This window comes from Ursus arctos, unplaced genomic scaffold (assembly GCF_023065955.2).
Source record: "Ursus arctos isolate Adak ecotype North America unplaced genomic scaffold, UrsArc2.0 scaffold_31, whole genome shotgun sequence".
Classification (NCBI taxonomy): domain Eukaryota; kingdom Metazoa; phylum Chordata; class Mammalia; order Carnivora; family Ursidae; genus Ursus; species Ursus arctos.
In genome coordinates, this window is record NW_026622997.1 from 31,399,526 (window position 1) to 31,423,122 (window position 23,597).

Sequence of the window (23,597 nt, forward strand, 5' to 3'; positions counted from 1 at the left end):
TTTCAGAACCACATCGTTTAAACTCCCCACCCAAATCTTGGCGCCATCCCCAGTGCACCTTAGTTCAGAAGTCCTGCGGAGTGGCCGAGCCAGCCCAGAGGAGGGGACAGGCCGTTCCACAGACCCCTGAGCCAGGAGCTCCTTCGCCTGGACCGCCAGGTGCTGGAGAGTTGAGAGGTATCAAGCGCTTGCTCTGTTACCATCTGTTTTCTGTGCTCTATAAAACTATCCGACTGAACACGAGTAGAAAATGCGAATTGACATCGGGGGAGGGACCAGAAGAAGAAGCCAAGAAAGGTGGTCACCACTAGGCTCTTCCACGAGAGAGACGAAACGGCACCAGCGTCAGCCCAGCCTTCCCATAAGAGCCCGAGACGTGGCAGGGCCACCAGGATTGAAGGAAGTGTTAGATGTTGTCACCTCAGACTTACATGGTGTTATATGTCCATCACATCTCGGGAAAGCCAGGGAGAAATGGAACTTCCTTGCGAGCGAGAAAGCCTGTTGTTGGCAAGAATCCACGTAGCAGAGACGGAGAATCGTGGAGCCCGTGCTCCCGGGTGAATGCTGGAAGTGGCTTGACTGGATGGAGACAGTGACTTGTGTCATTTATTTCACTAATGAACGTCTTAACACACTCAGTTTTTAAATAAGTTATTTATTTACTGTTGACTTTAATATTATCTGGCAAAAAAAAAATAGGAGACAGACATGGCTGGCTACTTCTTCAATTCATGAGACTATATCTCCTGCCTTTAGAAAATGATCTGTGAGGAAGTCCATTTTGACATGCTCTCAGTGACCCACCACTTTTTAGGAATCTGTGTCAAAAATGGATGTAAACCCAGAGCCTCCCCTAGTGCCAGGTACACAGCAAGTGCTCCATTAATGCCAGGGGAGGGAAGGCTAGATGAATCCTTTTATTCCTGGCCCCCACCTGTACATCCCAGACCTGGGCATAATGTGCCTGGGGAGACGGGGAAAGGGTGGACTTCCCCTGGGGCTGAGTGTGGAGGGTAGCCATCCGGGCTCTGGGGTGGTAGACTGCCCAAGGCCAGGCCCCGTGGCCCCAGCGCCGGTGAGATTCATCGCCCTGGGTGAAGACATATTCCCGGGCATACACAGCTCTTGACAACCACTAACGAATGCCAGGCAAATGCCAACGTCGTACCTGGAAGAAGTGACTTAGGAGGCAACATGAGGAGTCAGCCAGGCTGAGCTGGGCTGTTTGTCCTTGAGCCAGTCCCTCCCCATCTCTGGCCTCAGTTGCCTTATCAATAAAAGGAGAGGCTGGATGAGTGGGTTTTGACAGTCTTTCCCAGTCCAGTTGTGGAGTTCTGGGTTAGAGATGCTGAGAAAAGCTACGGAGCACGGATTCATCCTGGACCAAGGATGGAACAGTTTCAAGGAAGAGGAAAGGGACCAAGGATTTTCGTACTGAGCCTCTATGCCAAGGCCACCCGCCCGCAGCTCCTGGTGTGGACTGTCCAGGGCCTGGGGCGGGACTCGGCCAGGACAGAAGCCCTCCTCAGGAGTGGTCACAGCGCTGAGAGCCAAAGTCCAGGACTCCTTATCAGCTTCTGCCAGTGACTCAGAGCCGTGGCAGGCTCCGCCAGACGGGGATTTCCTGACCTGCCCGGGGGCGAGAGGCAGGGGTTTCCTCCTGCCAAGAAAGCAGATGTGAATCCAAGAAGTTCTGTTTTCAATGAAGTGAAAACACCCTCTTCCCTTTCTCCCCCAAACCTTACTGGAAGGGCCACAGGGCAGAGGCTCGGACCTCCTCGCGAGGCCCCCGCCACTCCCCGGGCGTTAGGGAAGGGAGAAGAGAAGCTGAACCGATAACACAGATGCGTTTTCATGCTTTCGGGCGGTTGGGTTTGTGGAGTGTTCACGGCGAAGACGGACTAAGTGCTTCCTACAGAGCGGGCACACCTAAGCGTGTCGCCAATGTTGTCTTGTGGACATTTCTGGCAATCCTGTCAGGTCAGGTCAGGAACAGCATCTGCAATTTACGGGTGAGAAGCCTGAGGCTCCAGAGAGGGACAACAGCGGCCCAAGGTCACGTGGCAGGTCCGGGTCCCGGAGCACAGGAAGCCACAGGTGGAGGGGGCAGTGGCAGTCTCCACTGGGTCATAGTCACAGAGCCACCCGAAGGACTGAAAACTCAGGAAGGAAGGTTGGGCCGAGTGAGGTGAACCATTCAGCAGCGACGCCAAGGGCAGAGACGCGGGGCCGTGGCCTGGGCTTGAGAAATGCCCCGTACGCGCAGAGTCACCAAAACCAACCAACCAGCCAAGGAACAGCCCTGCATTCTGGGGAGACATCCCAGCTCTGCAAGCCTCTGCTTCTGTTTCCCCATCTTTAAACCTCGGGGGGTTGGCGTGTGAATGGAATGAGATAAAATATGGGTCGGACCCTTAGCACAAGGCCTGGTGCGTACTGAGCCCTTCAGTGTCAGTGAGCGTTGTTATACTGTTATTACTACGACTGACATGTCCCTTTTACAAATGAGGAAACAGCTAAGGCTCAGGGAGGGGCCTCTGCTACCTTCTTCTGTAAATCGAAGGAGCTGGGCTGGATGTTCTCTCAGCGCCCGGCTACTGCTTCCAGGCTGGGGAGGTAGGAAGGGGTAGGGCAGAGAGAGGGTTCACTCCCTGTCCCCACTCAGCCCCAGGGCTGCCCTACCCAAGAACGATCCCCGCCCCCCCCAACAATGTCCAGAATGTGAGGCCTCCCAGTTCTGAGCCTCCCAGGTGCCCAGGCAGCTTGGAGGTCCGGGACAATGGTTATGATCCCACGAATGCAAAAGCCACTGGGGGTCCCCGCTGCTCTGTGAGGAAGGCAGAGACCACCAGGCAGCTAGCTGCCTTCAAGGGAGACTCAGTTTCTGTCCCATCAGTGCTTGGTGCCCAGAATCCCCCTGCCCCTCACGGAGAGACTTCCAGCATTTTCTCCTTGAAATCCATCCTGTCCTGCTCCTGGCTCTCTGGCTGCTCCAGGCGGCTGTCCTCGTCCTGACTGATCTTCCTGGGTGTCTTCAGAAATCTGGAATTCAGGCCCCAGGTGCAAATCAGCCCCCGCCCCAGTCACTTCCAGCCCATCCACCCCCACTGCTTCCCCTTTTCACCTGGGCCCCTAGGCTACTCACCTGAACAGGAGTTTCTGCCCGGGCTCTTTCTTAATGATGTTCAGCTTATAGTAGTGGCGCAAGGCACGAGACATCTTCTCATAGGTCATGTTCACCCGGTTCTAGAAAGCAAAGCAGTCCCACATCACCCTCCTCTCCCCACCCCACTCCTTCCAGGCCTCAGTTTCCACACCTGAAAAGGAGCAGGTTGGGGCCACCTAGGTGGCTCAGTCAGTTACGTATTAACTCTTGATTTTAGCTCAGGTCATGATGTCAGGGCTGGGAGATCGAGCCACATGTCAGGTTCCACTCAGCGGGGAGTCTGCTTGAGATTCTCTCCCCCTCTCCCTCTGCCCCTCCCTCTGCTCACTTACTCTCTTTAAAAAAAGGGTCTGTCTCTGTCTCCTTGCCTCCCATCCTCCACCGCCCCCCATTTTCCTTTAAAAAAAAAAAGAAAAAGAAAAAGAAAGAAAGGAGCAGGTGGAACTGGATGGTTTCTTAACCCCTCAGCCCAGAGTTCTGTGAGGGTTTACGAGCGCTCTCTTGAGTTTGGAAGGAGAAAGGCAGGAAAGGTTGGAGAAGTAATGAGCACTACCTGCCAGACTGAGAACCTCGGGGCAGAAGGACCTCACGTGTTACTTTTATTTATTTTTATTTTGTTAAAGATTTTATTTACTTATTTGAGAGCGAGCACGAGTAGGAGGGAGGGGCAGGGGGACAAGCAGACCCCCCACTGAGCAGGGAGCCCGATGCGGGGTTCAATCCCAGGACCCTGAGATCATGACGCAAGCCGAGGGTAGACACTTAACCGACTGAGCCACCCAGGCACCCTTCACGCATTGCTTTTAAATAGCAAATGTCACAAATGGTAACAAACACACATATTTAGTTGGAAACGCAGTCAGAGAGACAGCATGGTCGGGGACACAGTGGTAGGAGGAGCTCGCTGTGAGCTGTGTGACTTTAGCCAAGTTGTTTTATTTTTTTCTCTCTGTGAGGGGTGGGCAGCGCCCGAGTAAGGGCAAGAGGCTGGGCTTTAGTGTCAACTTGAGCCCCAGCTCCACCATTTGGCAGCCGCTGGACCTTGGGTAGGTTTCTTTGCCTCTCTGCCTCTGTTTCCCCGGCTATCAAATGAGGATAAGAACGTCCATCTCGCAGGTGTGCGGTGAGGACTAAATTAGCTAATCCGTGAGAGCACTTAGCACCGCGCTTGGCAGGTAGCATATGCTCATTAAATGGAATTGCTGCTCTCTGGGCCTCAGTTTCCCTCCCTGTACTATATGGGGATTGGACCAGGTAAACACACCCAGCCTCGAGTCAGGGGCATCCTTCCAGCCGCCAGCACCGCTGAGAGGCAACAGGAGCCGAGCACCGCGGGATGGGGGAGGGAGCGCCTGCGCGGCGCAGTCGGTTGGGTGCCCAACTCTTGGTTTCCGCCGGGGTTGTGATCTCAGCGTTATGAGATCGAGCCCTGCGTGGGGCTCCTTGCTTAGCGGGGAGTTTGCTTCTCTTCCGCTCCCTCGGCCCCTCCCCCCGCAAATAAATAAATCTATCTATCTATCTATCTATCTATCTATCTATCTATCTATCTATCTTTAAAATAGAGTGGAGCCCCAGCCACACATTCTGTGTTCAAATCCGTGCTCAGTCTGGGATAAACCACTGCGGGCTTCTGTTTCCCCTCTGGTGTCTACTTCACCAGGTGTCCTGAGGATTAAATGAGTTAATACAGGGAAAGCCGTCAGAGCCGTGCCTGGTGATCAAGGCATGATCAAATGCCATGCCATACCTATTACAGATAACCATGATTGCTGATAGTTTTTCTTAAGACTCCTTTGTTAGTTAAGTGAATTTATTTCTAGACAAGGACACTTGCTTTATAGCACCACTGGACATCAAGAGATTGACACTGTAGTCAAACTTCTAATCCTAATTCTTACTAAAATAAATAATTAATAGAATTTGGAGTAAACCACCTAAAATCCTCTGGCAGGTGCCCTTTTAGGTATGGGCATCCCTCACATTGGGAATGCTGGCCTCAGTGGTGCCCAGGCCTTCCCAGCCCTGACATGCGATGCTCCCACGGGGCCTGAGACCTGGGTTTCTCCCCCAGCTCACCCCCTCACCCTTGGAAACCGGTCTCCTCATGCAGCCTAACTGCCTCACAGCATATGCGGTGCAATTCATGTAAAAATGCTTTGAAAATCTCAAGCGCTAAGCAAAGGTGGGTTTGAGCGAGTAGAAGACAAGACTCCTGAGTTTCAGGGACAGTCTCCATCCAGAAGTAACCTCCTGTCCCTCGGGATCTCCCAGAACACGATGATCCCAGCACTTCTGGAGCTGCTGGTAAAGCCCCACCCCCCACCCCTGGTCAGTTGAGGACTGTCCCCTAGTGCTGACGGGTCCACTCTGAACCCCTGCTCTGTCTTCTGCTGGATGGGTGGAGGCCATCCCGCCTGCCGGCTACCATTTACCTTATGGTTTCCCCAGAGTCTGGCAAGCCCGTTTGGATCCACAACTCTGAAGATCTTGGCGTTCTTGTCTTCCCACCTGATGTAGGGCTCGTACCTGGTGTCAGAGAGCAGCTGGTACACATAATCCCACAGCAGGCGGCAGTCTGCAATTGAGCACAAGGGGTGCAGACGGGGCGCTTTCCTGGAGCCGTGAGGACAGGCATTAGGAAGGTGCTCCGGGGCTCTCCAGGCCAGGGCCCAGGCATGCGGCAGGATGGTCAAGGAACAGCCAGGTGTGGAGGCTCATTGTCTCATTTATTCACCCTAACTCTAGGAAGTGGTTACCTTTATCCACAGGAAGAGAGGATGAAATGAGCTCAGAGAGGTATGGACAGGTCCCATCACACAGCTCCTAAGTGACACACAGACTGAGGAGTCTAACCCAGCCAATGTGGGGCCGGTGGCAAGGGCAGGCGGTGGAGGTGCCGGATGGTGGCCAGTGGCCCAAACGTGCCTCCAGATCCCTCTCTGCCCTTTGCCGGGTTCTCTGTTAAATTGGGATTGTTAAATCCATCCTGCCGAGCCCCCTGGTGAGAGGCTTGAGAAAATCAAATGTGTCATCATGGAGGATGAGTGGCAGAGGGGGCCTGGGAGCAAAAGCGTTAGTCCCCCTCCCTGGGCCACCAGGCTGGGTCATTTCAGGCAGATTACCTAACTTCTTCTAGGCCACAGTTTCCTTATAGGTGGTGATATGAGGATTAAGTAACATAATAGACCCAAAGCCCTTGGCACATGCCTGGTACAGAGTAAGTGCTCAAAGAATATTAAGCATTATTGTGAAAAAGATCAGATACTTGTGTTTCAGTGATTCCCAGGCATTTCCAACCCAGAAGCCAGGCTTCTGCCCCTTCTGCGGTGTCTTAGAACAGATGTAGGCCCTGGCACAGCTAAAAAACACCCCTTGGAAAGGCAGGCAGTCATCTGTCAGTCTGTCTGGTGGCCTGTTAGTCAACCCTTTAGCGATGAAAGTAGAGTGGAAGCTTGTCACCTCTTTAGAGCTCAGGCTCTGGAGCCGGACTGCCCGGGTTCACACCCCAGCTCTGCCACTTAACTGCTGTGTGATTGATCTTGGCGGAGTCACTTAACCTCTCCGTGCCTCGTTTTCCTTCCTATAAAATGGGGCTAATACTAACCTCCAAAAGCTGGTGTGGGATTAAATAAAGTTCTCAGAATCACGCCTGGCACATAGTAAGCACCCAACCATTTAAAAATAAATAAGCAAAAATTTAAAGGAGAGGAATACACCTTGCCAATCTCACTCTCTGACTATGACCAGTTTCACTGTTGCTGTCCTGGAGACACGCGGACTTGGCAACCCTAGGCAGTACTGTCTGCTGCGGCCAGACTGTGGCCAGCACACAGGACAGTCACCCTATGCCCCCCTGACAGCCCAGCAGAGACTCTCTCATTCCCCAGCTCAAAACAACCCTCCTGCCTGCCACCCACCACCCTCCGGGACTTGGCCTCAGCACACCTCCCTCTGGGCCAGGGGCACACAGCCCCTACTCACCAGCAATTCTGCCATCGATGGGGGCCTGAGGCATGGTGGGGAAGGAGCAGGCTCCCTCTGCCCTGCAACCCAGCTCTGCACAGTGAGATACGTTGAGGGACTCCTCCCTGCCGAGGGGCCACTTGACCAGGGGACTCGAAGAGCTGGGAAGCCCCAGGTGTGATGGTTGCTGCAGGAGATCCCTTCGGGGGGCCAACTGAGGGGGCCCAGTCCCCTCTGCAAGCAGATAAGTGCCACTGATTCTGTGGGCCCAGAGCCTCCCCCAGCCCAGACCCCTCCATGACATGCCTGGGAGCCCCGTGGGGCAGCACTCCTAATACTCTTCCTCCACCCAGTCCCCAGCTATAAGGTCAGGGAGGCATAAAGGGCACAGGTGAGGGTCAGACAGCCCAGGTGTTAACCCCAGCTCCCAGACAAGTAACTCAATCTCTCAAACCCATTCCCTCTTCTGTAAAATTGTTCGCAAAGCCAAGGGGCGACAGAACCAGGTCCAGAATCCAGGTGCCTTTTATCTCAGGCCTATCTCTATCCACCCAACAAATATTTATTGAGAACCTTCTGTGAGCCAGGTATTGTTCTAAAAATTTTGGGCACAGATCACTGAACTCAAAAAACGGTCTCTGTCCTCATGGAGCTCATATTGTAGCAGTGGGGGGGCGGGGAGATGATTAAAATAAAAAAGGAAATAGAAACAGTATACAATATGAGGGGGGGATGGAATAAAGCACTATAAGACAGACAGGGAATCCTGGGAAAGACAGAGGTACGTGAGGGTAAGGGAAGGTCTCACTGAAGTGTTAACATCTAACAGACATCAGAAGGAAGTAGACAAGTGAGCTATGTGGGTATCTAGAGGAGGGAATGCCAGGCAGAGGGAGCAGTGAGGGCAGAGGCCCTGAGGCGGGAGTGTCTCTGGCTTGTTCAGTGAATGTGGAGGCCAGTGTGGCTAGAGTAACATGAGCAAGGGGGAGAGGGGTGGGAGAGGACAGAGGAGCACAGGAGGTCATTATAAGGACTTTGGCTTTGACTCTGAGTGCAATGGGAGCCATTGGAAGATTTTGAGCAGAGAAGCGACATGATCTGACTTATGGATCTCTCTGGCTACTCTATTGCGAATAGATCATAGGAGGTCAAAAGTGAAAACACGGACACCAATGAGGAGATTCTCTAGAGTGATTGGAGCTGGGCCATGGGCAGCAATGGAGGTGTGTGAAGTGGATGGGTTCTGGATAGATTTTGAGGGTAGAGCCAACAGGACTTGTTGAGATTTGAGCAGGAGAGAAAGAAAGCAATCAAAGGTGACATCCAACATTTTGGCCACAGCAATTGGGAGGATGAAGTTGCAGTTTGCTGAGATGAGGAAGCCTGAAAGGGGAGCAGGGTTGTGGGAAGGAAGGTGGGGCAGGTTTCAGGTGTTTGCTTTAGGAGCTTTTAGGACTGAGATGCCCATTAGACATCCCAAGGGAGGTGTAGGGCAGGCAATGTGGGGTGTGAAAATCTAGAATTCACAGAGGTCTGGGCATATGTAGGGATCATCAGTACTAGATGGTATTTAACACCCTAGGTCTGAGTGCAGATAGAGAAGAGGCCCCCTGAGCCATGGGGTACCCCAACACTGAGAAGTAGGGGAGAAAAAGAGAAGCCAGGAAACTGAAAACGAGTGCCCATGGATCCAGAACCATGGAGTGTTCTGGAAGCCAAGGGAAGAGTTTGAGGGGAAGGGGGATGACCTACTGGGTTGAGAGGTGACAATGAATAAGGACTGACAGTGGATGTGGACATCCCCATGTTCAGGTTTCTAGAGTCCCTGACAAAAACAGTTTCTACAGGGAGATCAGGAGGAGAAGAAATGCTTTGCTGGAGAGAAGAGCAGAGAAGTGAGGGGATGGGAGGTAGAGGGCTGCCGGGAGAGTCACAGGAGCCAAGGGTGAGGCCTGAGGAGGCAGAGCAAGGGCAGCTGGGAGCTCAGCCCACAGCTGCCTCTTCCCTTAGGTTGCCTGGAGGAGGCCCTGCCCTCCCTCCCAATGAGGCCAACTTGGAGGGGGGCCCCAGAGCTCTGAGAAGAGCCTCCTCACCTTCCAGGAGGCAGGAGCAGTGCTGAGTGGGCATCTTCTGCCTGAAGGCCCCTCCAAAAAAGGGTCCACACACCAGGGCTTGCCGCTGGGTCTTGATGTACTGGAGCAGCTCATACAGGACATCACCTAGGGGTGGAGGCAGGGAGCAGGTCGGTCACCTGTCTCTGGGGTGAGGGCTGGGGTTAGTCACAAGCTTCACGCTGATGAGATGAGAGGCGGCAGAGTGGAAATGGGTAGGGGAGATGAGCCACGGGGAAGAGGAGGGGAAGTGACAGCAGGACAGGCCTCTGGGGCTCTGCAAACAACAGCCAAACAGATTCCTTAGCTGCAGGCCTGCTTTTTCAAAGAACCACCAGGCAAACATTTATGGAAAAGGGGACGTCTGCCATGCTGAGAGGTGAGCATTCTCCTCCAACCAATGCATCGATCTCCCTCCATCTCCCACCCTGGGCCTACCTGGGTTTCCGTCAGAACGTATTAGAGGGCGTCCAGTGAGTTCCCCTGACCTGAACCAGGTGCACGAAGCCGGAAGTCATCCTTGGTGAGAATGCAGAGGGCTCTGCCGTTCATCTCAAACCCATGCTCCCCGGTGCGCTGCAGAGAGTACTCCTGCTCAGCCCAGCGCAGCCAGTGCAACACGTCCTCCCTGCTCCAGAGTGCCGGCTGGATGCCTGCAACCACGGGGACAAGGAGAGAGCACAGGATGAGGGGCAGGAGCTCTCCCCTCAACAATCACTCATCCTTCCACTTCAAGCCTTCTCTGGAATGTCACCTCCTCCAAGAAGCCCACCCAGAAAGCTACCCTGAGTAGATGCTCTCCTGTCCTGTCTCCCCCTTTGTCACCATGTCCTGTTGTTTTCCTTCTTGGCACCTTACTTTCCTTGTCATTGCACTTCATATAGTTATATGTTTATGTTTATCATTATCTATGCATTATGTATATGTTCACTTATTTAATTTTCGGTACCCCTCCCCCCAGCCTGTTTTCCAGTTCTTAATTCAACACATATTTACTGAGGAACTATTATGTGCCAGGCACTGGGCTGGATGCGATGGTTCGGTGTCGTATGTGTTCAGCACCGAGGACAGCGCTTGGACCACGGGAGGTGCTCCATAGACGTGTGTTGAGTGATGGCGTGTATGATTAAACAGTCCTGTGAAGAAGGCATGTTATTGTTACTGTTTTCCCAGTGAGGAAGCTGAGGCTCCCAGAGGCTAAGTGACTAGCCCGGGGTCACACAGGTAGCACGAGGTACCACCAGGCCCAGAGTCCAGGTCTATCTGGCTGCCACACTCTTCTGCTCTCTTGTGCCAGCTCAGGTCTGGGTTTGCTCAAGGAACAGCCCAGGGGACAAAGAAGTCTCCTGCACCCATTTCCAGCTTGTGTGTTCTTGTCTCTAGCAATACCCAGACAAGGAATTGCTTTCTTTTATTCCTTCTCCTTACATGTCTACTCTGCCTGGGTCTATTATCCTCCTAATGCCAATTATTTACTTCCCTCATCTGGGTTGTGTTTAACAGGACTACATTATGACTGTTGTGGGTCCTTGGTGCTCTTGCCTTCATAGGTCCCTTCCTCACCTAAAACATATTTAAAACTTTATTTTATGACTGCATTTGTAGAAAGACAAGTGTGTTGTTATATTTTAAAATGTCTTCTTCTGCCTAAAAATTTGTTTTTTTCTTTTGATTTTAAAAGAAATCAGAACATTTTTGTGGGCCCCTAAAAGTATTGGGGTTCCCAGCATTGTACCCACCGTGATAGCAGCCTGGTGCTTTTCTTTGTGTGGTGCGTCTCCTCTCAAGAGTATTTCAGCCCTGTCAGGATCCTGGCCAAGTGACAGTGGAAGGGGCTCAGGGCTCATCAGGGATGGTGTGACAGGTAGCAAAACTGAGGCAGGGGAGGTATCTGTCAAGGCCACACCTTGGCAGTGACAAAGACTAAATCAACCTGTGACTGCCTTGGTCCCAAATCAGCACAAGAGGTAAAACTTGTTGTCATGTTTACAAAAGAAGAAGAAGAAGAAGAAGAAGAAGAAGAAGAAGAAGAAGAAGAAGAAGAAGAAGGAGAAGAGGAAGAAGAAGAAAGTAAAAGTGCATCATCCACTTGTTCATCGATTCAGCCAATATCTAATGAGCACTGGCCATGTGCCAGGCATTGTGCCACTGCGGCAGACATGGCACAGAGTGAGGCTGGCAGGAGGGAGGGAACCAATGACTATCTAATGACAATCTTGCTCAACAACACGGAGGGAAAGGGCCCTGAGCTGCAAAGGCAGAAAGCCGGCAACACATCTCAGCTTGGGAGGAAGGAGAGGCTCTCCTTAACTTTATTTTGGGACCTAAGAATGAATAATAAAGAAGAAATTTCCAAAACTGACCAAAAAATTATTTAAGGGGGAAGAAAAGAACAGAGGTGGCAACTGGCCTTCATGGTAGTACATACCACAAAGCCACGTGATCTGACGCTATTGCTGAGACTGACAAGTATCAGGGGGAAGAAGGAGCCTGGAAGAGTGTGAGTGTGTGTGTGTGTGTGTGTGTGTGTGTGTATATAAATTTAATACACGATAGAAGTGGGTTGTTTTTTTTTTTTTAAAGATTTTATTTATTCATTTGACAGAGATAGAGACAGCCAGGGCGAGAGAGGGAACACAAGCAGGGGGAGTGGGAGAGGAAGAAGCAGGCTCCCAGCGGAGGAGCCTGATGTGGGGCTCGATCCCATAACGCCGGGATCACGCCCTGAGCCGAAGGCAGATGCTTAATGACTGAGCCACCCAGGCACCCCAGAAGTGGGGTTTTAATTCAGTGGGAAAAGATAGTAAATTTAAGCTATGCTAAAACCACAACTAGCTCTCCACCTGGAAAAAAATATATCTGGACCTTCACCTGTCACCATTCACAAAAATCAATTCCAGATGGGATTACGGCTTAATGAATAGAATAGAAACCTCAACAGAAGTGGGGGGCGCCCAGGTGGCTCAGTCAGTTAAGCATCTGCCTCCAGCTCAGGTCATGATCCCAGGGTCCTGGCATTGAGCCCCCTGTTGGGCTCCCTGCTCCTGGGGGAGCCTGCTTCTCCCTCTCCCTTTGCTGCTCCCCCTGCTTGTATTCGCTCACACGCTCTCTTTCTCTCTGTCTCTGTCTCTCTCTTTCTGTCAAATAAATAAATAAAATCTTAAAAAAAAAAAAAGAAGTGGAAATAGGGGGGTGCCTGGCTGTCTCACTTGAAAGAGCATGCAACTCTTTGTCTCAGAGTTGTGAGTTTGAGCCCCATGTTGGGCATAGAGATGACTTAAAAATAAAATCTTAAGAAAAAGAGGAACTAGGAAACCCACGTGCATTAGACAAGGGTGGGGGGGGTACCTCAAACCTCGACCATGACAGGAAACTAGAGGCCATTACGTAAGTCGAAGATGCACTTGACCACACTGAATTTTGTGTGTGTGGTGAAAGATACTATAAACGAAACTAAAAGAGGGCAGAATAAAGGGAAATATTTGCAGCGCGGATGACAGATAAAGAGCTAATGTCCATCATAGGCGAAGAGCCTCTCTAAATTTTTTTTTTTTCAAGACAAAACATCTTACCAGCAATTCACAGTGGAGCAGGATTTCTCAGCCGCGGCACTACTGACACTTTGCACCTGATCGTTCCTTGCTGTGGGGGCTGTGCTGAGCTCTGTGGAATGTTCAGCAGCATCCCTGGCCCCTACCCACTAGATGTCAGCAGCAAACACACACACACACACACACACACACACACCAAGGAGATGTGACAACCCCAAATGTCTGCAGACATTTGCCACGTGTCCCCAAAGGAGAGGAGCAAAATTGCCGCCAGTTGAGAACCTCTACGGCAGAACAAAGCCACTAATAAACATGTGTCAAGTCATGGCGCCTCACTAGTCAGGGACAGGCACAATCGGAGAAGAATGAGGTATCATTTTAGTGATAACACCTACACCAGCAGGAGTGCAGGGAAAGGATGCCTTGCTGGTGGAAATAGGAATTGAGAGCCTTGGTGGGAGATCAGTCCAGAGGTTACAGAAGGGACTGAGACACAAAAGCTGAGCAGTGTGAAAGCTCGAAACCACCTGACAGCGAGATTCAAGAATGTCAGGGGCAGGCTCCTCAGCCGGCCGGGGCTTCTGGGGCTCTGGGGGCCCCTGGCCATTGCATTTCTGTGGGATTGCCTGTTTCATGATATTTGAGGCAGTCGGCCTGAGAATTCAAGACTATGATTCCTGAGTCAGAGGAGTCCTGTGTTTGGCCAGAGGGTGGGGATGGATTCCACCCCCTCTCCAGCTGTCCTGCCTCCAGGGAAACACTAAAACTGCATGAAGAGGGGGAAACTGTGCACTTGGGAGACAGTATTAACCACAGATGTGGTCCTGCTACCAGGTCCAGAGACACGGGCAGGGGACTTCCCAAGCTGTCTGTGACAGACTCTGAGGTCACACAGTAGAACCTGAAAATGAAGCCTGTTATTGCCCCAGAGTGAGATTTGGTTTTTCTTTCATTACCTCTTGTTCACTCCTACCCTCACCTTTCATCCCTTTGCTGCGAGCACCTCTAGTCCAATAAATACAGAAAAAGCGACTTTCCTATTCCTCGTGTCTTCAAAGAATACTAGGGTCAAAAAAGGCTTTCTAATAGGATTGGAGTCCGCAGGGAAGGGCCAAGTTCCAAGCAGTGGACCAGCCACCTAGCTCTGGGCCAAATCGCCAACCCCAGAGTCTGGGTCCCCAGCTCAAACCCTTGCTGGTCAAGTCACCTACAAGCTGCTCAATCTCTCTTAGCCTCAATTTCCCCTTCTGTGAAATGGGATAACATTTCACTGCCTGGCGGGGCTGCTGTGCTGTTTGTAGGGCAGGATGGTGCTGGGGTTAGGAGCCCAGGCTACATACTGCGCAGTCCAGCATCTCATGCCTACCTAAGAGCCATGGTGGGAATGCATCCACCAGAAGACACGTATGCCAATGTCCACAGTGGCTCTGTCCATAATAGAAAAGAACTGGAAACATTCCAAATATCCATCAGTCTGAGAACGGACAATCAAGCTGTGTTGTGTCCATGCAATAGAATGCTTCCTGGCAGTAAAACAGAGTACAAGGCATTGCTACTTAGGACTCATGGCTTAAAGCTGATACTCCATTAAAGGAAAAAAGCCAGATGTAAAAATGCAATCAAGAACAGATGCTAATCTAGGGGGAGAAATCAGAACAGCAGTCACCCTTTGGAGGGGAATGGACCAGGAAGAGGGACAAGGGAACTTCGTAGGGCACTGGAAATGGTCTAGCTCCTGATCTCAGTGCCCAGGTGCATCCACGCATAAACACTGTACACTTAAGATCTGTACACATGACCCTATGTAAGTCATCCCTAAAAGAAAAGGAGAAACATACAAGGCCAGCTGGAAACTGGAGAAATGACTGTGTTTCAGTGTCCCCATCGGCAAATCGAGGGTGGTGACAGAATACAGCACCAGCAACATGGAGCTGTCATGAGGATTCTACAAGATAATCAATGTAAAGACCAGTCAGTGTCTGGCATGTGGTATGCACTTTCGAAGACAAGTGGAGCTCTTGACGTTAGCTGAGGTGACGCGAGTAAAATGCTTGGCACAGTGCCCAGCACACGTAAGAGCTCAGCAACTGCTGTCAAGTGTTATCTAAGGTATCCACTACCCACCCCCAGACATCTTCCTGACCCCGTTACTGGGATGAACCTAACTGAGTCTCCCCTTACTAGTCTGACCACCCCTCAGGAGGGCTTTACCTGCAGACTAGCCTGTGCTCCTCCCTCTCTTGGCTGTGATCCACCGTATTTTCAGTTCCTCACACCAACCATCTTTGTGTCTCAAGATCCTGATATCACCTTACTCTCCCTGCCCCAACCACATGCTCACTGGGGATTTCCACCTTGGCTGGTTCCCGGCTTCTGGGACAGATCTGGACAGAGCCCCCAGCTGGGGAAGCTGGAGGGACTGTGGGTCAAAGACACCACTGAGGAGTTCACGTATCTCCCTGAAGAGTCAACAGTGCCTTTCACCCACCCCAGAGCAGGGCAGGACTTGATGTCTCCCCTCCCCATCCCGGGCCACATTACTCTCCACTGGGTTTATCACTGGGTGTCCTGCTTCCCTATGCCGTCGCTGCGTCCTCTGCTAGAATGTCAGCTCCATGACCACAGACTTTACTAGTCTCAGTCACTGCTGTCTCTCTAGCATCTACAGCAATGCCCGGCACATAGTAGATGCTCAATAAATATAAATGCCTTCATGAGTGAACTGAAAGACTTCTAGGCATCCTGACCGGCTCCCAGTCCCACCCCAGCCAGGTCTCTCTTCCCACTGCATCCTTTTCACTCTCTTGCTCAAGAAACTGACATGGCTCCCAACTATCAAACCCAGCAAGTCAAAACCCCTCTGTCCTGAGTTCAAGACCCCCTCCAACTGCTCCTCCCCACCTGAGCAAAGCTATTTCCCAGCCACTCCTCACCACACCCCTGCAGCTTGCTAGATAGAGTGACCTCCCGAGCAACAGGGCTGGACCAATCGTGAGCAGCCAAATCAGAACTAACAGCTGGTGTCTACCTTCCTGTCAGAGTTCTCAGGAAGAATGCAGGAAACTGTCAAGTGCTTGGCCAGTCCGCTAAAAATGGGAGCTGTCATCATCCCACACTGGAGGCTGTTGCTCAGAGGGAGTGACAGCTGCGGGGTCTGAGGTACCTGAGTTTGAATCCCAGCCCCACCGTTTTGCCAGTGGATGACTACAGACAAGATCATTCTCCCCACGGTAAGACCAGTGTTCACATCTGTAAGGCGGGGGTAATAGAAGAATCTACTTCCCAGGCCTATTTAAGTGTGTTTAATCACAGTATACACAATACTTGACCAGCACAAAGCCTGGTCGAGAGTAAAAACTCAACAAATGATTATTATGATTATCAGCAACCTCACTGATAGAGCCTGCCTGAAAATAGAGGGAGCAGCTTGTTTCTCTGCATGATTACTGTAGTTTGTCCTAGGCTTTTGAGGGTCACTGTCTGTCCAGTGTCCTCAAATCCATCACCCCATTGTTTGCCCTGATTTTCTTGGCTGATATTGCCTTTCTTGGTAATCACACTCAGCTTTACGGTCACCAGACATTGGAGCAGGGCCAGCGCAAACAGTTGTGTTGTGTCCTGCACAAAGGCACCATTAGAGGAAAGGAATGGGAGGGTATAGATGAAGCCAAGCCCAAAGCTGGGCTTGGCTTCTCCCAAAAGGAGAGGTCTCTTCAATCTGCGCAAAGATACACACAGTCTATCCCTGACTTCAGGAAGGAAGAGGTTCTTTGTTCCCAAATCACTGGGTTTTGGAATCTCCCATCTGTTTGTTGTTTGCCATATTCCCTTTCATTGACAGGTGACATCACTGTCAGTATTCAAAGCTTCCAGAACATTCACTTCTAGTCTCCAGCCTCACCTCTCTCTTGGCCCCTGCATCCATCTAACTTACTGCTTCTCAGATGCTTTGATCTAGGGCAGAGCTTCTCAGACCATTCTGACCTCAACCCACAGTTAAAAAAAAAAAAGAAAGAAAAAAAAAGCATTTTATATCATGACCCACACACACGTACATATAAAGAGCCCAAACAAAGTATTCATGAAATGTTCTATTTCATTTTTTAAAAATACTTATTTTGACCCACTGAATCGGGTCCTCGGTGAGTCCTGACCAAACACTGAAAAGCACAGTTAGGACACAGCTGTATAAAATGGGGCCCTCAAATGTTATTTCTAGCAGCAGCAGGGTCACCCAGGAGTCTGCTGGAGGCTGTGCCCCACCCTAAAGCCACCAAATCAGAATCAACAAGGCCCCCAGGTGAGTCACCCTAGTCTAGAAGCGCTGGAAGCCACACTGTTAGAATTGTATACATGAAAGTAAAGTGCCCAGGGACTCTCTTTAGGTGAAGGATGTGAACTTGAGCAGCCCCCAGGACCTTTTCCCTTGTTTTACACGGCCAGGGAGCTGCAGAGAGGTGTCATCCTTCTGCCCACGACATCTGAAAATCGCAGGTGGTGCTTTATGGTCTCTTTCCATGGCTTATTCACACCTAGGAGCTTTGAAAGTCAATTTCAAAATGCAGAGAACCCAGTTCCTCTGCATCCAACAGTGGCAAGTTCACAGAGCTTTTTTTTGCCAGGGAACACACTCCAGGAAAATGCAGAGTCAGGACCAAGAACTAAGTCCAGGGTGTGAGGCCCCATCTGGCCATTAGCTGCACAGATAACTTTCCCATGTGGAGTCTCAGTGTCTCTGTCATCAAATGTGACTGTGCTGGGGACCATCTCTAAACTGCTTCTTCTCAAAATTCCCTGAGCTGTCCCTGGAGGTTGCATCATCTCCTCCCAGACTCCCTCCCCCCAGACCTCAGCCCGGCTCCTGCAAGTGGAACCAGACGCCCAGGTTCACAACTCCTGATCCACCCTGGCCTTGGGGAAACCCCGACAGATGCAGGCTGGGGGGAGGGGAGACGTGAATCCTCTTTCGCTCTCCACTTCCAGAGAAGGAAGCATCATCGTGAATCTCCTTTTGTGAGTGCAGGGCACTGCGCTGGAGCCTCGTGGACCCAGCCCCTCTGTCGCAGCCCACGTCCTGCCGCTAGACAGGACAATCATCCTCAGAGTGGACTTTGAACTGCTCCACTGCACATCTTTGTTTGTCAGGCAAACAAACACGGCAACGTAAGCTCTACAGGGAAATTGTTGGTGCGCTCCGCTTGTCACCGACTCACAAAGCTCAGCAAGATTTGTTTTGTTTGTTCACCTTTCTGCCGAGGCAAATCACCCTGATGATTAGAACAGAAGCCAGAAGTGGAGGAGGGAATGGGGTGGGCAACTGAGGATAAATGTCAGAGAGATGCCTAGCAATGGAAACCCAATTTCAAGAAACAGGGATGACATCACCCCAGGCGTCTGAAAGGTCAACCCCTCATTAGGTGTCAGCAGTTTGCTTATTTGGGATGTTGTTGACAGGAAAATGAGTCATTTAGTGTACCTTATCTCCTAAGACTGTTAGATATTTACTAAAGGCCAGAACTGGGTTGCCTCAATATTTTCAGAAGTAAATATGACTCATGAAATCTAAGATGAGAAGTACAGAAGACGCTGCTGGGGGCCTGCCCGTGGCCCGTGGCTCTCACCTCTACTCTCTGAAGGCCGCCAAATGCCAAATGTCAGCACCTGTCTCTGCACCTGACTTAGCCAACGCAAAGGGCAACTTGGAAAGCTGGAGAGGAGTGGGAAAGTGGGGATGAAGCCGAACCAAGCCCTGGTTGGGTTTGGCTCAGCTTCTCCCCAAAGGAGGGGTCTTTTCAATTTGCAAATGGAGTCAATGGAAGCAGCCTCAGCCCACCATGGATGGGAAGTGGGTGGATGAAGGCCCTGCTTCCTTACCCCTGCACAGGGAGGACTCAGGGTGTGCTCTCACTGTCCCCCTAGAGGCCCCACCAGGAGTGGACTCCAGTTGCCCACAGTGCCACAATTTAAATTTCTTTTTGCTTTTAAGATTTTATTTATTTGTTTGTTTGTTTGTTTAGAGTCTGCGTGCAAGTAGGGGGAGGGGCAGAGGGAGAGGGAGAGAGAGTCCCGAGTGGACTCTGCACTGAGCATAGAGCCTAATATGGGGCCGGATCCCACAGCCCTGAGATCATGACCTGAGATGAAACCAAGAGTCAGGCACAACCCACTGAGCCACACACACATGCCCCTATAATTCAAATTTAAATTAGGTTTCCTGCTTTCTGTAGGGAGGTATTTCAGGGTGTGTTTCTGGAGAAATCTAACCAAAGGCAATAGGATTAGTACCTCAGGAGCTCTAAAAGAGCACATGACCCTGCACCCTGAGTTGAGTAACCAGGGAATGGGCTGGGTGAAGAGGAGAGCAAGTTCTTGTCACTAGAAATGTGCAGGAGGACCCGGTGACCATCTCAGAGGGGCCCCACTAAAGGGGGCTTCGAAACATTAAAGGCTTGTGTAACTGTATTTACCAAGGTGATGACTACATTTTCTAAATTCCCACTCCTCCTCCTGTACCCTATTACCCGGTAACCTTGAGCTAGGCACCCAGAGGCAGGGAGGTGACTGAAGGTTACTTGACCTTGGGCAGAACACAACCTTCTGGGCCTCAGTTTCCTTATTCGGAATACGAGTGAGTTACCCGAGGCAACATCTAGGGCCTCCACCAGTGTTGACGTTCTAGGACTTGGTGTGCCCATTATGGGAGTGGTCTTTGAATATAGGGGAGGCCGTAGGGTATAGTCTAGAGGGCCTTGTGGGACCTGCATAGAGCCCATCCCTCTCTGAGAATCGGTGTCCTCAGCTGCCATAAGATGACATCAACGATCCTTGTCAGCAGCAACACTAGGGTCTTCAGGTCCATCCCCAAAGTCCCATTTTTCCTCATCACCACGGCTTGAGTTAGGCACAGACCCCAAATCCTACCCTCTACGTAACCGTTGCCAAATATCTCCTTGGAACAGCCCTGAGCCCCAAGCTACCAGTCAGGGCTGGCATTTGGACAAAATGAAGCAACAGAGCTCCTTGCTCCTCTCCCCAAATCACACTGCTACTTCCCTCCCCCACAACTCTGAGGCATGAGGCCATCCTACACGCTCTGTGGTTCTCTCGTATCCATGAGTCCCCAGCTCCCCACAGGCTCTGTTCCTCATTAAAAGAACGCCAGGCTACGGACATAAGAGGCAGAGGCATTTGGGGGCAACCAGTCTTCCCAAGGCCTATGAAGTCATACCCAACATTCTGCTCCATCCTGTCGGTGGCTCAAAAGCAGGTCGTGGCCAGGAAATCAGAAGGGTGTGAAATCCATTAAGCAGGATTCCAGCCACTGGGTGAGCCGAGCCAGAAGTGGCCTGGATGCTTCCCAACCCAGGTCACACGTACCTGTCCACAGCGGGCCCCCAAAACCCCTACCCAGATTAAGACCTCCCACTGGCAGCTTGCTACGGGTCCTGTGATTCCCATGGCTTAGGAAGTACGTTGAAAGCTCTCTTAGAAGATTATCAGCAGGACCAAGGTTTGGCCTTAGCACGGAAAGCCCACACGTTCTTGGGCATGTCACTTAGCTTTTCCACCGCTCGGCTCTGGCAACTGAAACATAGGCATAAATACACGAATCTATAGCCTGTTCTCTGGTTATAAGTTTCCTCGGGCAAGAGCGTTACTTAGGAAAATGAAATAAAAAGATACGGCCAGTCTGTTTCCGGTGGCTCTCTTTGGGTGGATTTGATCGTTCCACATATTCTTAAGCTTCCCTGCCATTTTCCACTTTTTGATAAGCACATGCTATGTTTGTAACAATAACAATTAAACGTAATTATTTAAAAGAGAGTTCTACATACCTACAATTGTTCCCTGTTGACCCCATCTGACTTCCTCATTGGCAGTATCCCTAACTTGTTGTCTTTAGACTGGAAGGGACCCCATAGCTCGTTTGATCCCAACCCTCTCTTACTAATGAGGAGACTGCCCGCCCTGCCCTCACCCTTGGCCAGGGCAGCTGCACTCTCCACAGTGAGAATTCACATTTCCCTCTTCTGATTTCCTCACCAAGGAAAAATTAAAGAAAACCCAGCAAAGAAATAGCAGATGGAGGGAAGGCTGTTCCTCAGGTAAGAGGTTTATGTGCCACATAGATGTCCTTTAAAAACATCAGCCTGGGCCGCCTGGGTGGCTTAGTGAGTTAAGTGTCGGACTCTTGATTTCGGCTCAAGTCATGATCTCAGGGTCATGAGATCAAGCCCCAAGTCATAGGGTTCCGCACTCAGTGGGGAGTCTGCTTAAGATTCTCTCTCTCCCTATCCCTCTGCCCCTTCCTTCCTCTGCTTTCTCTCTTTCTCAAATAAATAAATAAATCTCTTTAAAAAATAAAATAAAATGAAAACATCAGCCTTTTCCCTTCTCTCTACTCACGGAGTCTTCCTGGTAGCTTGCAGATTCCCCCTTCATCCAGCAAGTTCATTCTAGCTTCACATCTGGCCTGGGTGCCTGGGGGTGGTGTGGCTGCCTCGGACCTCACAGAAGAGCTGGCCAATGCTCCCTCCTAGAAAGAGGAAAAAGCGGGGCAGTCAAAAACAAGCCCTCTTGGTAAAGGCTCAATTATCCTTATATGTATTAAGAATTTTTCTCAAAGGGAAAGAGCATTCTTCTCTGAATCTACCTTAAAGGTAGGACCATGTGGGGCACCTGGGTGGCTCAGTCGGTTGGGTGTCTGCCTTTGGCTCAGGTCATGATCTCGGGGTCCTGAGATCGAGCCCCAAGTAGGGCTCCCCGCTCAGCAAAGACTCTGCTTCTCCGTCTCCCTCTGCTTTTCCCCACTGCTCATAGTCTCTCTCTCAAAGAAATAAGAAATTTCTTTTAAAAAAATTTTTTTGAAAGGTAGGAGCCATGTATGTCTTCAGCTCGGTAACTTCAACATTTTGTACAGAGTGGACACTTGATAAATTTCATCTTTCTGATTCGAGTTTTTCATGCATGCGCCTAATCCCACCAGAAGGCCCCCCCGCCAAGATTTGACTTGTTAGCTGGAAATCTGAGAGCCTAGGAATACTCACTGGGATCTTGGTGAGAGGACACAGGGAACCTGAGGGGCCAGGGTAAAAAGACCTTAAGTCAGAAATAAATAAACAAACCAGTAAATACTGTTTTCAAGGGAGAAAAAGGAAGGATACATTTCTGAATCCCAAGGTCCCACCAAGGGAAGCCTGTATCTTTACAATTTTACACTCAGCTTAGCCCTAGAGGGGCTGGATGGAGGGATGAAAAAAGTGACAGGATTTTGTAGAAAGAGGTATAACCTTGGGGCTTATGCCCAGCCACAGGTGCCAGCCCGTGAAAAGTAAAAGTGAAACCAGTCCCAACATATAATTTTCTCAAACTAGGATCTTCAAGAGCATTACATTCATCTCCTGATGGCAGAGGAAGGCAGCCTGCAGTGAAAGACTGTGGGATTGGACTTGCAAAGCAGAGGAGGATTTAACACCTTTTGGGGTAGTTCTGCGTTTCTGGCTGGCCCCCACCACCCCACCCCACGTTGGTGCTATTTCCCAGGTAACCCAGTTTCAGAGGCTGCCTCCTGGGAGCAGGGCATGCCCAGCTGGAGAAGGGTTACGGTCTCACACTTGCAGGAAGCCCCTTGTGGACTCTTCTACCCTCTTCCAAGCATGAGGATCTGCCAGTTCCTGGGCTTTAACTGCCTGGGAAATGCCAGCCCAGGAGCCACTGAGAGTTAGGGCTCCCGGCTTCAGCTTGAAAGCCAGTGGCAGAGGGGGGGCGGTGTCTGATAAAATACGCTTTGGATCTGAATCTTCTTCATGGAGAGAGGAGGTGGGGAAAGGCTTTGGAGGTGGGAAGGGGGCCCTGCTCTGGGGCGGTTCTGAGGCTGCTGGGGAAATATGGCAAATGGAGAAGGACTGCTAAGGAGTGGGGGCTCCTCTGCGGTGGCATTTGCCAGCGGTTCGGGTCTGGTTTGCGCAGGAACTTCCAGGGACGTCACAACTGGTTGATGGCAGGGGTGAGGAGGAGGTAAGGAGGAGCAGTATATAACACAGAAGGGTTGCGAAGAGAGAGAGTGAGGCTGGAGGTGAGGAGGAAGGGGGAGTGAGGGATGGATGGTGAACTTTGGGAATGCGTTGGAAAGTGAGATTCCAGCCAGGACAAAGTTCTGAGGACTTGGGTGCGGAAACTGAGGTGGTGGAGAAAGGCTGGGGGTCCGGCGGCTCCGCGTGCGCGCGGCGGGGCTCCTCCGCCAGGCTCTTACCTGCATCACAGGTGGAGGTGAGACAGCCACCGGCCGTCGGTCGTGAGCGTTCCACTGGCCGCGGCTGCTGGGCGCTCTCAGGCCCTCCGTCCCTCACCCCTTAACTGGGCCCCCAGAACTGGAAGGTCGCGTAGGAGGAAATCTCTTTCGAGAAGCGCCGGGGAGTGTGCCCTCGGGTTCTCCCCGGCCAGCAGGCTCACAGGGCGCTCCGGTAATCGCTATCCTTCCGGGAAACGAAAACGAAAGAGCGGGATCCGGCTTCCACTCCCGCCCCGGCGGGCTCTGCGGGGGGCAGGCGCCGGCCCCCGCGGCAGCGCGGCGGCGGAGCGCTCCGCTCGCCGGCCAGGGGGCATCGGTCCTGCTCGCAGCCTCCCGCTAGTGGACGGCCGCTCTGGGGCAGCCTGGCCCTGATTCCCAGGGGCACGGAGGGGAGATTCTGCAGGATCTGGGGAGCAGAGGGAACCCCTGGCCCTTGGGCTCAGGACAGCAACAGACCAACTTCGTACCACCCCTCTGTGTCTCCGCGTTTGGATGGGAGGGGGCCTCCCAGG

The 23,597-nt window shown here is 51.5% G+C and overlaps 1 protein-coding gene across 3 annotated transcripts; it reads right to left on the reverse strand.

The window, feature by feature from the left end:
* Nucleotides 1–642: 642 nt before the first annotated feature.
* On the reverse strand, nt 643–23,329 carry ETV7 (ETS variant transcription factor 7). Of its 3 annotated transcripts, XR_007191513.2 has the most exons (10): nt 23,047–23,329; nt 21,201–21,330; nt 9,732–9,896; nt 9,226–9,351; nt 7,151–7,366; nt 5,602–5,744; nt 3,149–3,249; nt 2,548–3,045; nt 1,749–2,002; nt 643–1,663 (listed from the first exon to the last, which is right to left on the reverse strand). XR_007191513.2 is itself a non-coding variant. In XM_048225828.2 (8 exons), the coding sequence occupies exons 1-8, from the start codon at nt 23,050–23,052 to the stop codon at nt 2,928–2,930; spliced, it is 1,005 nt and encodes a 334-aa protein (XP_048081785.1). In that variant the 5' UTR covers nt 23,053–23,329; the 3' UTR covers nt 643–2,927. The 3 variants fall into 3 exon arrangements, 1 of the variants encoding a protein (XP_048081785.1); XR_007191512.2 differs by having other exon boundaries at nt 1,749–3,045; XM_048225828.2 differs by having other exon boundaries at nt 643–3,045.
* Nucleotides 23,330–23,597: the final 268 nt, after the last annotated feature.